The sequence below is a fragment of the Macrobrachium nipponense genome, chromosome 5 (assembly GCF_015104395.2).
Source record: "Macrobrachium nipponense isolate FS-2020 chromosome 5, ASM1510439v2, whole genome shotgun sequence".
In the NCBI taxonomy this organism is placed as follows: Eukaryota; Metazoa; Arthropoda; class Malacostraca; order Decapoda; family Palaemonidae; genus Macrobrachium; species Macrobrachium nipponense.
This window is the reverse complement of record NC_061107.1, coordinates 5820171-5836496: the sequence shown is the minus strand read 5'-3', so window position 1 is coordinate 5836496 and position 16326 is coordinate 5820171. Positions and strand designations below refer to the sequence as shown.

The following is a 16326-nucleotide window of genomic DNA, read 5'->3' as shown; positions in this document are numbered from 1 at the left end:
GCGAGCTCCGGTTTTCCAGTATAATCCAATGTAATTTCCTGGAGAGAGAGAGAGAGAGAGAGAGAGCCGAGAGAGAGAGAGAGAGAGAGAGAGAGCACGTGGTATTCTATGGAGTTTCCTCTCTAAATCTGCCAGAGAAACAGCAGTTAGGTCATCGTAAGCCTCCCAACAAAGAGAATAAAGGCCTTGGAAATAATGTCTGAGAGAGAGAGAGAGAGAGAGAGAGAGAGAGAGAGAGAGAGAGCACGTGGTACTTTTAGGCGCGTGGCAGATTCCAGCCTAGAGGCGCTCGGTAGGAGAAGAAAAGAAGGGGGGCGAGAGTAAAATAGAAGGTATTGAATGATCGGGGGTGTGAGATGATGGGGTATGGTTTTGTGTGGGGGGGGTAATCTCTCTCTCTCATTCTCTCTCTTCTCTCTCGTCTCTCTCTCTCTCTAAAGCTCTCCCTCCTTCAAAGTAGGGAAAGGGGGAGGGGGAGGGGGCAAAAAAGGAATACTTTTGCAGGCATGCGTCTTCCGAGCGAGCAAGCAAGCAAGCAGGCAGGCAGTCGCGAGCAATGCTTGAATGCAAAATGAGATCCCGAAAAGCGTTAGAATAGTTTGCTATAAAAAGCGTGTGCTTTTTCGTTGCGTTAGTTTGAACGAAGCTGAACACACACACAGTTAGATAGATTTTCACGTATTTTTGTATGTGCTTTATATTTTTTTTGCTCTGTACTTATAGAATCTCTCCACTCTCTCTCTCCCAAGTTTAGTTAGTAACATGGGTTTTTCCTAACCCCCTCTCTCTCTCTCTCCTCCTCTCTCTCTCTCTCTCGCTCCCCCCAAGTAAAATTAGTAAAGATGGGTTTTCCTTATCTCCCGCCTCTCTCTCTCTCTCTCTCTCTCTCTATCTCCTCTCTCTCTCCTCTCTCTCTCTCTCTCTCTCTCTCTCTCTTCACCCCCCAAGTATAATTAGTAATTATGGGGTTCCTTAAAGCTTAGCATTCGCCTCTCACTCTCCTCTCTTTCTCTCCCTTCCGATCTTCTCTCTCTCCTCTCCTCTCTATCTCGCTATATATATATATATATATATATATATATTATACATTTATATATATATATTATATATAATATAGATATATATCTAATTAAATAATACATATATATAGATTGTGTATCATTGAAATATATATTAGTCTTCCTCATATTTCGTTTCCTGTTTGGGATTCATCGATCGTTTGTTGCTCTGACCGGTAATATCCCGATCGTGACCTTGGCATTTGTGACGACGATGTGGCTTATGAGTTATGAGAGATGATCTCCGTTAGATGGTCTTTCGAGGAGGTCATTAAATTAGGTCAAGGTCATTAAATTAGGTCGAGTTCATTAAGTTTGGCCAATAAGCTTGAGTCTTTGAGAATCAAAATGATTGTTAGTTTTTCCTTATGTATGTATGTATATTATATAATATAGATGTATTACAACTTTATTTATATATTTTTGTAACTGATAAATATATTTTTTTATGTTTAGATAGTTGTAAATTTTTTTGGCAAAGTTAAGGTATTTTGATGAGATTTATCAAATTAATGGGTAAAAGATTTTTTTAAAAGTTACTTACACATTTTTAGAAGCTTATATATATATTTTACATCTCTACAGATTCCTATTATTATTATTATTATTATTATTATTATTATTATTATTATTATTATTATTATGAATAAAAAGTAGCAATTGTAAAAACTATCATATAAGAGATTTGAGCCACGGTTATTAGAGAGAGAGAGAGAGAGAGAGAGAGAGAGAGAGAGAGAGAGAGAGAGAGACTCCTTTGAACATTTAGAACTGAAGACCTGTCTTTCTCTCTCTCTCTCTCTTGCTTGCATGCCGTTCCTTTCGGTGCGTGATAACTTTTGCACACACACGAGAGAGAGAGAGAGAGAGAGAGAGAGAAAGAGAGAGGTAGCTAGCTACTGCCACGTGGTACTTACGGGTGGCGGGCTTTTAAGTCTACGGTTGCTAGTAAAGCATTTACGCGGTGACCCTCCCCTCCCCTATAAACCTCGTTCAATTCGAAAGGACCCACCCCCCTACCCCCGCCCCCACCCCCCCCCCCCCATTTAGGAATCCCGGGGACCTTATACCCGTTTTATATTATCGGCGCTCCCACGATTCATTGTTGTGATCGTTTGCTATTCTGTCTGTCTGTGTCTGTCTGTCTGTCTTGTCTGCCGTCTGTCTGTGTCTGCCCCTTTTAATGTGCGTTATAGTTTTAGCCCGGGAGATCTTGTCTGTACTGACGCAAGCGCTGACATAAATATATATTTATATATGAGTGATTTTTATTAGTAATATATATATATATATATATTATATAATATAATATATATATATATACTCTTTCAGTTTAAGTTTAGTGTATATATATATCACTATAATATATATATATATATATATATATATATATATATATATATATATATATATATATGTGTGTGTGTGTGTGTGTGTGTGTGTGTGTGTGTGTGTGTGTGTGTGAGTGTATTTTATGTAATATTACAAACAAAATAAACTAAACTTAAAAAGAGAAAAATAAGAATGAAACTAAAGCAGAAACATACAAAGAAGAGGGAATTGAGTAAAAAAAAAAAAATAAACTGAAAGAGAGAGAGAGAGAGAAAAAAAAAAAACCCGCGAAGGAATTCATCTACGGAAAACATCGTGTTCGCGCGTAATCTAAATCTCGGGGCAGCCTTCTGGTCTAGTCATACCAGCCGTCGCCATTTATATATATACATTTTGCCACCGAACTTTTCTTTGAACAGTTTCATTCCACCTGCCAGATATAAGCTGAATGGAAGGTTGATTGATAGATTGAACCGTTGTTCTCTGTGGCGTCGTAACTTGATCGTTTTCTCTGAAGGAAAGTTTAGAAGAAAAAAAATAGAAAGGTTGGGTATTTTCTCCCGCGCTGACTTGCTGCGATAAGTATGGGTTATGCATTTCGTCTTTTGAATGCTGAGAGAGAGAGAGAGAGAGAGAGAGAGAGAGAGAGAGAGAGAGAGAGAGAGAGAGAGAAGGTTAAAAGGTGGAACGAGGCTGAGGGAAAGGTAACATGAGAGAGAGAGAGAGAGAGAGAGAGAGAGAGAGAAGAGAGAGAGAGACTTAGTTACAAGGATTAGGATGTTTTAAAACTTGTTAGTCTATCCGGGGGGAGAGAGAGAGTTAGTTACAAGGATTAGGATGTCTCAAAGACTTGTTAGTCCATCCGGGGAGAGAGAGAGAGAGAGAGAGAGAGAGTTACAAGGATTAGGATATCTCAAAGACTTGTTAGTCCATCCGGGGAGACATCGAGAGAGAGAGAGAGAGAGGAGCCTATATCGAGAGCAAAGGTTGAAAGGTGGAACTAGGGCTGAGGTTAAGGTAACTTGAGAGAGAGAGAGAGAGAGAGAGAGAGGCAGGCGAATCAGGAATAATGGAATATCGCAGGACCCTAGATAACAATAGAACATTCTTCACACGGTGAGTATATCTACCCCACCTCTCTCTCTCTCTCTCTCTCTCTCTCTCTCTCTCTCTCTCTCTCTCTCTCAGTGAGACAGATTGTTTTAGGATTTGATTTCTGGGGAAAGGTGGCCATAAACCGACTCGATGAACGGTCAAATTTGCGGTAAAAGCCACGAAACTAGATTTTTAGGGTCGAGAGGAAAAGCGGGGAGGGAAATTTTTTTTTTTTTTTTTTTTTTCGTAAAAGCGCCACTAGATCGTCTGGATTTTGGTATATTATCTGTTCATATGTGTGTTTTTGCATTCTGTGGGAGAATTTTTTTTGCGGATTTTTTTCTTTTTTGCGATTTTTTTTCTTGCGAAAACAGCATCATAGGAACTTGAACTGGATTGTAAGTAAGATCTGGTCTCGTATGTTTTTTTTTTTTTTTTTTTTTTTTGTTAGGGCGAGGAGTGCGAAAAAAAAAACCATTACAACGTCTGAACTGGATTTAGGTATATTGTCTTTTCGCGTGACTTGGTTTTGCTATTTTTTTTTTTTTTTTTTTTTTTTTTTTTGGGGGGCGATGCCACACTTCAGATTATATCTGTAAACTGGAGTCTGAGTTTTATTTTCTTTTCAATTATTTAATTATTTTTATGGCTGTAAGTCAGTGTTCAACTAAATTTTTTTTTTTAATGTTTGTTGAACCCTCCAATAACCACTTTCGAACAGCGTGGATTAAATTGCAAATACAGTTGATTTCTGTAACAAAACAGTTGCTCTCTGTACTGGCTTATGCAAGCATTATTATTAATTATTAGTCATAATAATTTATGCCACTCTCTCTCTCTCTCTCTCTCTCTCTCTCTCTCTCATATCAGAGGCAGTAATGGCAACTAGAGATGCGGTTAATTCCTTCGACACTTCTCTCTCTCTCTCTCTCAGTATATGAAACTTGATCGGACCCTCTCATATACGTCCACAAAATACCTTTGCCCCCCCCCCCCCCCCACCCCCCCCCCCCCCCCCCCCCCCCCCCCCCCCCCCCCCCCCCCCCCCCCCCCCCCCCCCCCCCCCCCCCACCCCCCCCCCCCCCCCGCCCCCTTCCCAAAAACCTGCTGCTGCCAACGGGCATCAAAGTAAGTCATGGGCACCCTTGGACCCACGTGGTGGTCTTCTAAGGCGTGCGTCTCCTGTCTGTCTGTCTGTGTTCTGTTTGCCTGATGATTGTCTGCTGTCTGTCTGTGGGTTTGTCGTTTTACCCCCGTTGATTGATAGGATGTCTGTCGTTGCGTTGCCTCTGGTAAGTAATTTATTTGCGAGGCTGGTCAGGGAAGTCTTGACGAATACGATAAATTGTTCATATATTATTTATTGTTTTTCTGATTTATTCATTTTTGGACATATTATTATCTAGGTATGTGGATCTTTCTGAAAAGTATCTTAGGATTGTGTGTATAAGTCGCTAATTCTTATTATTGTATTCATTTTTTGTCATATTTCTGATTGGGTTATTGATGTATTGCCATATTCCTTATTAGATTAAAAAATTTATCGCCATATTCATTTATTGCCTTACTTTTTATTAATTTATTGCGCCTATTTCTGATTTTATCAATTTATTACTGTATTTCTTATAAATTGCTTGATTCATTGCCCTTTTTCTTATAAATTGATTGATTTATTGCCATACTTCTCATTGAGTTTCTGATTTATTGCCATATTTCTCATTAATTTATTTATCTCTTGGCGTATTGAATTTATATATTCTGGTAACAGTCTGCATGAGAGATGTCAGTGAAAGTTAACCTCTAAAAATGAAACATCGAATCTTTAAGTATTGTCACAAAGCGACGTTATCCTAACCAAAGTCGATGGTCAGGAGGAACCAGGTAGAAATCACTTTTTTTTTTTTCTTTTTTTTTTTACTAGAGAGGTTTTATTATCGTATACAACATGTCCCCTTAACTGTATAACACTACTGGTCGCTATTTTCAAATGCTGAGCTGTGGTGCGTCTTTTGTTTCATTTCAACGAGAAAAAATGCGCAGGACACTTCTGTCTCAGTACGCTGATGTATACTGCATGTTTGACTGAAATGTCTTCTTGAGGTAGGTGATGATTCGATTGGAGTATACGTATGTCTTCTTAAGGAAGGTGGTGATGCATTTACTCAACAAAATCTCGTAACAGCATAACTCACTAAGATGGTGAATGTTAGAAATATCTATATGCTAGCGAGAGCTTTCTAAAACCTGCTCGATTGTCTTTTTCGACTAAGAGAATCGAGCAGGTTCTCGAAAGCCCCCTTTTTTTGTATTATACATATTTTAATATACTATATTTACACTTACACAACTGTGGATTTTTTGACCGATACAGTAAAAGAAATGAAAGTGGTCACAGTTAAGGCCCTAAGGAACACCGCGAAGAACTTTTAAGTTATGCCTACAATGCAAAAATCGACGTTATTACACAATAAAGGTTAAAAAAAAAAAAAAGTGTATATATGGGGTAACCTCTCCCAACCTAGTTTCTGATGCCAGGATGAGCCTTCTGTAATGAAAAAGATTTAATCTTTTCTGAAATAGATTGAAGTTTTTATTTTTTTTTCCTCGTAGCCCTCAAGAACCAGGATGTTGAATAGACATTCTGTTTGGGCTGGAAGAAGAAATCTTAGGTTGTTGAATGGTGGAAGGAAGGAAGGAACATGCTTTCTGTTTGTCCAGCTCTTATCATCTTCCAGGTTTTGAACATAAAACTTTTTTGTTTTTGTTTTTTTTTTGTTAGACGTTCGTCTGCGTGAAGCAATTTGTTCAGAGTAGTTTCTATTCAAAAGTAATTTCTTGTTTAAAGTATTATCTTTTCAAAAGGAATTTCTTAAAATAATTTTTGGGAAAGCAGTTTCTTGTTCAAAGTATTTTGCACTCAAAAGAAATTTCTCGCTTAAAGTATTACTTTTTTCAAAAGGAATTTTTAAAGTAATTTTAGTGCAAAGAAATTCTTTGTTTAAACTAATTGTATTTACAAGTAATTTCTTGTTTGAAGTATTATTTTTTTCAAAAGGAATTTCTTGTTCAAAGTAATTTGAAAAGTAATTTCTAGTTTAACGTATTATTTTTTCAAAAAGAATTACTTAAAATAATTTTTGTGCAAAGCAGTTTCTTGTTTAAAAAAGTTTATTTTTAATGTAATTGTAAAGCTTATTCCTTATTGAAAGTAATTTTTAAAAGTAATTTCTCGTTTACACTAGTTTCTAGTTTAATGATTTGTTAAGTAATTTCTTTTGAATGTAATTCCCTTTTAAAATAATACCTTGTGTAAAGTAATTACTAGTTTTTTAAAGAAAATTTTTACTTGTCGTTGCAATATTTGCACCGTGAATTAACGTAAATTTCAATTTTTAATATATATATATATATATATATATATATATATATATATATATATATATATATATATATATATATATATGTGTGTGTGTGTGTGTGTGTGTGTGTGTGTGTGTGTGTATTCAATCCTATGACGCAGGTTTAAAGTTTGAATTCATATTTAGCTTTATATCAAGAGTTTTAAAATACGTAAAAAAAAACTGAACGAACCCGCACGATTTTTTCAATAAATAAAAGAACCATAAAATATAAGCTTAAACAAAAGCTTTAGAGAGAGAGAGAGAGAGAGAGAGAGAGAGAGAGAGAGAGAGAGAGAGAGAGAGTTGGTTATCGGACGACGAGACGAGAAATACCGGCACCGCTTAAGTGTCCGTCAATTTTAGCTCCTCCCCTTTCTTCCTCTTCAGCAGAGAGAGCGAGTGGCGGCTCTCTCTCTCTCTATACTACCTACCTACCTACCTACCAATACCACCCTCTGGCTCGTATTCCTAACTTCCCTTCCCGCCTGCCTGCTCAACTCACTCTGTCTGTCCCTACCTCCGCCATTCTCCCTCTCTCTCCCTCTCCCTCTCCCTCTCCCTCCTCTCTCCCTCCCTCTCCCGGCAAAAGGTCTCTTCTTCCTTTTGATCGAGACTTCGGTCACTCAGTTTAGTATTGGGAGGGAGAGAGAGAGAGAGAGAGAGCGAGAGAGTGTGTGATTGGCCTATGGCTCGGTGTTGGTCTAAACATCAGGCAAAATCTGTGCTTCCCTAAACCTATACTTGCCGAGATTCATCGATTAGTCTGGCATAAGGCCTCTTTATATAAAAGGAAAACCCTTGCCTACGTTGATTAATGTGGCATAAGGCCACTTGAAGAAAAAAATAACCTTGACTCTGTGTAGTGATTCTGAAACAATGTGATAATAGACTCATCGTCTATTTGTGCGTTTTATAAATTCCGTCTGGGCAACAGATTCTTGTCTTGTCTGTGATTGACTGTCTGTCTGTCTGTCTGTGTAAGGATCATAGAGACTTTTTTTCTGTGTTTTTTATATATTTTTGTCTTGAAGCAACGCCAAAGAGATGAAATTTCCCTTTTTGAGAGAGACGTCGAAAGTATACATAATGGGTAATTATGGTTTATACAAGTGTATTTAGATTTGTCGAGTAGACATGTTGATATTCTCTCTCTCTCTCTCTCTCTCTCTCTCTCTCTCTCTCTCTCTCTCTCTCTCTCGTAAGCATTATATTTATACATATATATCGTAATATTGTATTAGTTAAGGAAAAGATATCTACTCTATGTTTTGTAAGCATCATCAACTTTATATATATGAACATAATATTTATATATAGATATATATATTATATATATATATATATCATATACCCTATAAATTTCTACTGTTAATAGAGAGAGAGAGAGAGAAATACCTTCCAATTAATTATATATATATATATATATATATATATATATATATATATATATATATATATATATATATATATATATATAATTTCTGTTAGGGGTTAAGAGAGGAAGAGAGAGAGAGAGAGAGAGAGAGAGCTTTTTATAGCTTGATAAATTCTCTGAAGAACACTTTCCGTCCCCTGTACTCCTGAAACGTGCTAAACCAAACTTTTTGGTCGAATTTACAATGTGTCGTGTTTATGTTGAATGCCCAGTTTGTTTTGGTAGAATTTTAAAAGGAATTGACGAACAAAATATTTATATTATTTTTTTGTATTATTTTTGTACCGTCAAAAAGTTACGTCAGTAATAATACGTTCAGAATTATATATTTTATATCAACCTGAAGTTGCGTATGGATGTATTTCTCTTTATTTATATTAATTTCCATATTTCTCAATATTTCACAGACTAAATCAATATTATTACTTTCAAATAATCTTTATATGAACCTAAAGTTATGTATGCATGTATTTCTCTTTATTTATATTGATAATTAGCATATTGCTGTAATTTTATTACAGACTAAATCGAAATTTTGTATATTTAGTTACCATACTTTTGTAATGTTACAGTTGCCATAGGATTTTTGTATTCATTGATACAGGCCTATAAAGTCGTTATGATAGCTTAAACATTAAATTTTGTGTGGGGGTTAGACGTGGTTTAGTGAGCTCAGTTCACTATCTTTTCATCTTTCTAGAGAACCCAGGATTCAGAATCCTGCTGTGTTTCGTACTTGGTGTCAACACTTACAAGATCATTTCCAACTAAGGTGTATGTTGTCGTGTGTGTATTTTATGTACAATGTGTAAATCAGTTCTGAAATGTATAGAAATGACCGCAGAAATATAAGCAGGGCTTGTATTGATTACAGATGTTTCGTTTCATAATCTCAGTACAACAGAAATCGAAGTTCTTCAGACTATTACAAGTCTCGGAAAAAATTTTCAGATGAGACCTGCATTTTATTACGTCTTATTTTCTCTCATTATGGTGACAGACATAAGGTTTTTCCTTTGGTTAAGACTTATTCAGAATAAGACTCGTTCAGACGTATAGCTATCATCCTTGAGAATATTAATTTATTAATTTTTAGATTTTTCCAAGTAGGTCGGTGTGTAGTTTATGTACACATTTGCTTACTGGTTTTACCATTCTGTTTTATTAATTTCGGATTTTCCCTTAGTTAAAAATGATCTACAGATGGATAACTGTTGGCATGACAGTTTGATTGTATAGATAACTTTAAGCTTCTTGTTATCAATGATCAATTTATAACACCTGAAAGAAACAGGTATTGATAATTCAACTGAGAGCTTCTTGTCAGATATCGATTATTGTTAATTTCGTTAATGAGGAGAGAGTCTATGGGTTAAAAAAAAAATATATGTTCTTTCTAGAGTCAATTTTTGGCGTAAAATAACCTAAAACTCACTCCTAAGAGTTTCGTAGGCCTACAAACCTTGAGCAGTCTCCTTCGTAAGTAGGCCTACTCCTGGGTGTTGCCATTCTAGCGTAAGGCAGTGGAGTATGTGGAGTGTATAGGCTTTCCTCATTGCCATTCGAAATGACGTATAATTCGAGGAAAGAAGGCAAAACAAGTCACCATTGGAAGGAGATAAGTGCCTCGTAAGTAGGCTGTGGTTAGGGGATAATTGCAGGCTTGATGTGCCTTGGTTGATCAAGTGTCGACTGTGTGACTACCCCTATCTCTCTCTCTCTCTCTCTCTCTCTCTCTCTCTCTCTCTGAGACACATCCGGCAGGGCGCTTCCCTTTCCCCTCTGTGGGTGGTGTTCCATTTACTTCCTCCTCTTCATCCTCCCTTTCATTATTCCCTCTGACACCTCCTCCCCTCTGTAGGGAGCCTCCTCCGAAGGGGAGGAGTACTACTAGTCCTTGTCGGTGGAGGACCAGAGAGAGAGAGAGAGAGAGAGAGAGAGAGGTCACCTTTGTAGGTGGCCTGATTTTGGACAAGATCGTATTGCGTGGGCGCATTTCATTTCTCTCTCTCTCTCTCTCTCTCTCTCTCTCTCTCTCTCTCTCTCTCGCAGTTTAGGCAGATAAAAAAGGATATGTAGTCAGAACTCCTAGAAACTACTTTTAGTATTTGAGTTTGCCTGGTCCTCTCTCTCTCTCTCTCTCTCTCTCTCTCTCTCTCTCTCTCTCTCTCTCTCAGTTAGGCAGATAAACGGATATGTATGTCTAGAACTCCTAGAACTACTTTTTAGTATTTCGAGTTTGCCTGGTCTCTCTCTCTCTCTCTCTCTCTCCTCTCATCTTCTCATTCATCTCTCTCTCTCGTTCGCTCTCCACCCCTCCCTCCTCCTCTCTCTCCTCTCTCTCAGTTAGGCAGATCAAACGGATAATGTATGTTCTAGAACTCTAGAACTACTTTTTGGTATTTCCGAGTTTTGCCTGTTATCTCTCTCTCTCTCTCTCTTGGCCTCTCCACTTTGCATCGCTCCACTCATCCTCCTGCTCCCCGCCATTTATATACCACTACCTCTCTCCCTCCTCTCATTCGCATGCCTCTCGATTCTCTCCTACAGAAGCTCGTCTCTCGTCTCTCTTCTCTCTCCCTCACTCTCACTGCTTTCTCTTCTCTCATACTCTCTCTCTCTCTCTCTCTCAGTTAATCAGATAAATGGACGCGTGTCTAGAACTTCTGGAACAACTGATAGCATATTTGGATTCACCTTAGGCTGACATTTAATACATCATATTTCTCAAAGCATTTTAATCCCTACAATTTGTTGTGTATGGAATGAAGTAGTATTAAAAATATATACATAATTTTAACGATATTTCGCCATACAGTCCTTTATAAAACAAGTAAAATATGCAAAATATAAATATAGAAACGTGTCACTACCATGGCTACCCCCAGAGGTTTTCGTCATCGAGAGCAAAGATGAGTGATCTCTTGCGAATGTCTCGAGGTGGCCACCGTCATTGCTTATTTCATTTTCCGGGCGATTTCGTCATGTGTTCTGGGTCCTTGAAGCTTTTGCCGTCGTGGGAGGGTTTTGTTTTGTTGCTGGGAGAGTATTTTAATGGATAGATGGGTGATAGTTTCAATATTTTAGTCTGTGTGGTTTGGTAATCACATTTGCTGTCTTGTGGCTTTACCAGAAGTGTATAGGCCTAAGAAAAATGTCTTTTCTCTCCTTTTTTCTTTTCTCTTTCTCTCTGTCTCTATTTTTCTTAGTAATATGTAAAGAAAATGTTTTTGCGCTCTCTCTCTCTCTCTATCAGACTGTCAGACATAGTTATGCTCTGGTGAAATGTGATATTGTGGTCAGTATGGAATCCCCTCCATCCCCTTATATGCGCGCGCGTGCCCTCTCTCTCTCTCTCTCTCTCTCTCTCTCTCTCTCTCTCTCTCTCTCTCTCTCTCTCTCTCTCTCTCACATATGATTGCTTGCTGATCCCGCAGCGACTTGATTCGTATACAAAATTTGTAACTGGCTTGATTATTCGAATATTCTTTATTTTATGCAGTTTCTTTCAATATGTAGTTACATTTTTAGTATAATTTACACTTTTGATATTTTAAGAATTTATGCTGTTTTTGGTTAATATGTTTTCATGCCATTTTGAAACTGATGTTCTTTTGTTTCTATAAGTTCATTTCCAGTGCTAAATGTGTTAAGGCCGCCTTATCTCCATGCTTATCTCTGTACATTTCATGGACATATACTTAAACATGCACGTACATGCATACATACACACCACACACATGTCCCTGTGTACACGCACGTTATCTCAATGCATGTACACTTATATACAACATACACCTTATATATACATTTATGTATTTACTATTACCTTCTGTTACTTCTTTCCAATGAACACTAATATTCTTTGGAAGTTTGAATTTGAATTCAGTGTCCCGTGGTGGGTTAGTTCAATAATGATAACGCGCTTGTTGTAAGGCCTAACTCGTCATTTACTTATAACTTTATTTCTTCATTTGTTTCATAATTTTTTCTCCCTGAAACTTATAATTGTGTTTGCTCTCTGGAAATTGGTCTTGATCACGTGACCACGTACATTACGGTACGATAGAGTAAGCTACGATACATTATGGTACAACACAGTATGCCTCGTTGCAGTATGGTACGATATAGTACGGTACTATACACACTATCAAAGCATCAAGTGTAGAACACATAGGTCTAGACGGCATAAGACTAAGGACTGATAACAATGATGCAACGTAAAAATACATAGACCTATAAAAATAAGCATTCATATCAACAAGTGTTCGGTAATTGCAGTGACATTCTTCTAACAATTCTTCTTCTTCTTCTTCTTTTCCAGATGGCATAAGTGAAAACAACCCCAGAGTCATAGACGATGGGAGAGCGAGGAAACTGGCCTCCGATCTCAAGAGATGTTCGTATTATGAAACCTGCGCCACTTACGGTCTCAACGTGGAGAGGGTCTTTCACGATGGTGAGATTCAATTAAAAGAAAAAAAAAACCTTACGTGGTTCTAAAAATAATTCCATTTGCAAAAGTTTTGGGATAAAAAGATAATTCCAAAAGTAGGATAAAAAAACATGGTTATAAAAATTATGGTGTAAAACCTAGTTATAAAACTAACCCCCTTACCAAAGTCAGTTTTAAAAAAACTTATAAAAACTATAATTCCCTTTACCAAAATTAGGTTTGAAAACCTTCATAATTTTAACATTAGGATAAAAAAATGACTAGTTTTTAAAAACTAGTACCCTTATCAAAATTAGTATAAAAAGCCTACAATTATACAAAAAAATTAGGTTGAAAAATGTATTGTACTTATAAAAAACTTATATCACCTTTACCAAAGGTGAGTTAAAAAACCTACATAGTTATAAAAATTATTGTCAAACAAAATTAATAGTTATAAAACCAGTCCCTTTTACCAAAATTTGGGTAAAAGGAAACCTACATACATAGTTATGAAAAAATCCCATTTTCCAAAATTAGGTAAAAAAAACCTATATGTAGTTATAAAACCATTATGTCACCTTTATACCACAATTAAGTTTGAAAAAAAAATGTCATAACCCAATCTCATTTACCAAAGTTAGGATGAAAAATACACAATTGTAGAACCAACCCCCTTAACAAAAAAAAAAAAAAAAACAATCCCCTTCACCATTAAGATAAAATTGCCATTTGTGGTTTTGTTTTCGTACTCAGTTGTCGTATATGGATGTCGTGATATCAACTATTATTCACGTTATCATATCAGGAAATCACTGGTGGATTAAATGTAGTGATAACAGTACAAATGTGCTTTTATCACTCCAGTCCTCATATCAAATCAGGTGTTTTTAAGTGAGGACCCAGTGGTCCACAACCATTGGGACGCCTAATGAATAAGAGGAGTTTAAGTTTTACCTGTTGGCAAACTGGCGATTATAAATTCCATAACATAGAAGAGAGAGGTAATGTATGGTTAATCATAGCTGTTCAATTGTTATCATTTATATTTACAGGTAAAGTCCCCTACTAAAATCATAATTTGCATAATCTTTATAGAAATTTCTAATTACTACAAATCTATTGTGTTCACCTTACTGTTCTACGTAAAACTAAATATGTACCTATGTACAATCCGTAGTATGCAAGTATTTGATTGCTTTAGAAAAATTTGGCTATAAAGTCCAGCACTGGGTTACTTACAACCATTCAGTGCCAAGCCAGTGAAAAGAGTGAGTTGGTGTGAGTTGGACAGCAAGGTGCAAGAAGGAAAAGGGCATGGAAGTATGTGAAGTAAAATTCTAAAAGTAGGTGCAGCGTTACGGTAACCGCAGAATCTTTTTTGTTTCGCAGCTTGTTCCAAAATTGTGGCGCAAAGGTTAAGTCAGCAAGGCGTAACTCCCAACAACTCCAGACCGGGAACCCCAACCCACCTGCTACGTTATCCTTCTTCCAACAATGGCTACCCAGCCTCCTCGTATTCTATATCCGGTCCCCTAACTCCTCAGATCACCACCACTGGCCAGCAGGTCACACCCATATCTGGGACGTCTCCCAGTCATGTTTTGTCTAATACGATTTCCAAGGTAACATAATTTTCTGTTTGTGGTAGTATTTATTTCAAAAGAAGAGTATTTCAGAAATGTAAATTATATTTGGGTTATTATTCAACCTTAGAAAATTGTTCAGGTCAGTAAATATAGCAAGGATATAAATGAATTTAAAATCTCGAAAACCCTCTAAAGTTACATTTTCTCAAGTGAAATTCCACCCGACCAGGATGCAACTCTCAGATCTGGTCATCACGGCAGTGGGGCAGAGCTGACGGGCATGACCAGGACAGATTCGTTTCGCGACGATGGGTTCAAACGGGTAAGCGCGCCGGGTGCCGTTACCACAGCCCCCTTCATAGCACCACCTCCCCCGCCTTCTGCGGCAGCTCCACCACCGCCTTCCGCAAACATCATGGATGCTCTTCCGACCCCTCGCGAGAACAAGGACCTCCCAACTCCCAGTTCGACGCCAACGACCACCAGGAAGAGCAGGAGAAAATCGAATTTGTTCACCCCGTCGAAGAAGAGCGACGAGAAGGACAAGTCCAAGAATGGAGAAGTTGGGAGTGGGAGGTCGATCCCTATAAAACAGGGTTATTTATACAAGAAGTCCAACAAAGCTCTAAATAAGGACTGGAAGAAGAAGTATGTCACCCTCTGTGATACAGGAAGGCTCACCTATCATTCTAGTCTTCACGTGAGTGTCAAGAGCTCTTTTTGTAATGGATTTGGTCAAGACTCATGTCTGTCTAAACAATTTGAATTTATGAAATTTGATTTTAGAAAAATTTTGTATGCCTTCATCTTTTGAGATATCTTGTAGCTGACATTTGTAGTTCTTGTATAGTATTGGAATTATAATTTGTTCCTACACAAATACAAACCTGAGGTTTTTACATTGGATGTTGCTTCTTCGTAGAGAACTGAAGTCTATACGTTAGGAAAAATACAAATTACTTTAAAAATGTTTTCCTACACAAACAGACACCTTCATCCTTTACTTAGAAGCTTAATCTTTTGTAAAAAATTTCAGGTTTGTACAATATGATAAATACAAATTACTTTAAAAATGTGTTATTGTTTACTTTTGTCATTTTGCTTTGTTGGATTCATTGTGCTGCTATTTCCTTTTAATATGAAAACATTTTATAAGTAGTTTTTCTATCATCATTAGGATTACATGGAAGATGTTCACGGAAAGGAGATCTCTCTGCAATACACGACCGTCAAGGTTCCTGGAATGAAGCCCAGGGGATCGAAGGTGGTCGGTGCTGGAGGAGAACAGTTGAATTCGGACATGCAGACTCTCTCCTTAGCTTCTTCTACGCCTGGCCCTCCTCTCTCAGCCAGAACCTCCCTGGGTGGAACCTTACAGTCAAATAAAGATAAGGTACCTATGTTGAATTGGTGCAGTGGCCTAGAATGTTTTTTTTTTTTATCGAGAGTGTTATCCCCTATACGTATATGTGATTTTACAGCACAAACACTCAATAATTCCACATCCATCCTTACCCATCACAATTGTCAATCTTTTCTTTTGTCATTAGCATTGTCTCAATTACCAAACAAAGGCAACTTATGAAAGGTATTTTTAATGATGTGCACTCTTAGTATTATATATTCATAAATATTCATAAACTATGCTAATGTTAACTAGATAAGGAAACATCTCACTGTATTTTGAAAAAGGGATAAATTTTTCTTATATTCTCGCAGGTTACTCTCATGTCGTACGAGACGCTCAATGACCCAGCAGGAATGAATGGACTGGACTCATCAAGCATCTCCTCGAAAATTGAGACTCCTAACGTCAAGAAAAGACACAGAAGAATGAAGAGCAGTGGAAATAAAAATGCTGAATGTGAAGGTAATTTTGTAATTCATTTGCCTTGCAGGATTTGCTGTATCATGGTTTTTTAAGCATTTTTGGTTATTTTCCAGATGAGGGGAAAGTAGTATGTAAACTATATTCCAGTAC

The 16326-nt window shown here is 37.2% G+C and overlaps 1 protein-coding gene across 1 annotated transcript in view; it reads left to right on the top strand.

The window, feature by feature from the left end:
* Window positions 1-16326, top strand: part of LOC135215149 (centaurin-gamma-1A-like) — a gene marked incomplete at its 5' end in the record, with an annotated part of 47920 nt that overhangs the window by 24640 nt on the left and 6954 nt on the right. The window contains 5 exon segments of the mRNA XM_064249593.1: window positions 12646-12780; window positions 14149-14381; window positions 14575-15045; window positions 15523-15738; window positions 16065-16215. Of these exon segments, the coding sequence (XP_064105663.1) occupies window positions 12646-12780; window positions 14149-14381; window positions 14575-15045; window positions 15523-15738; window positions 16065-16215 (1206 nt within the window).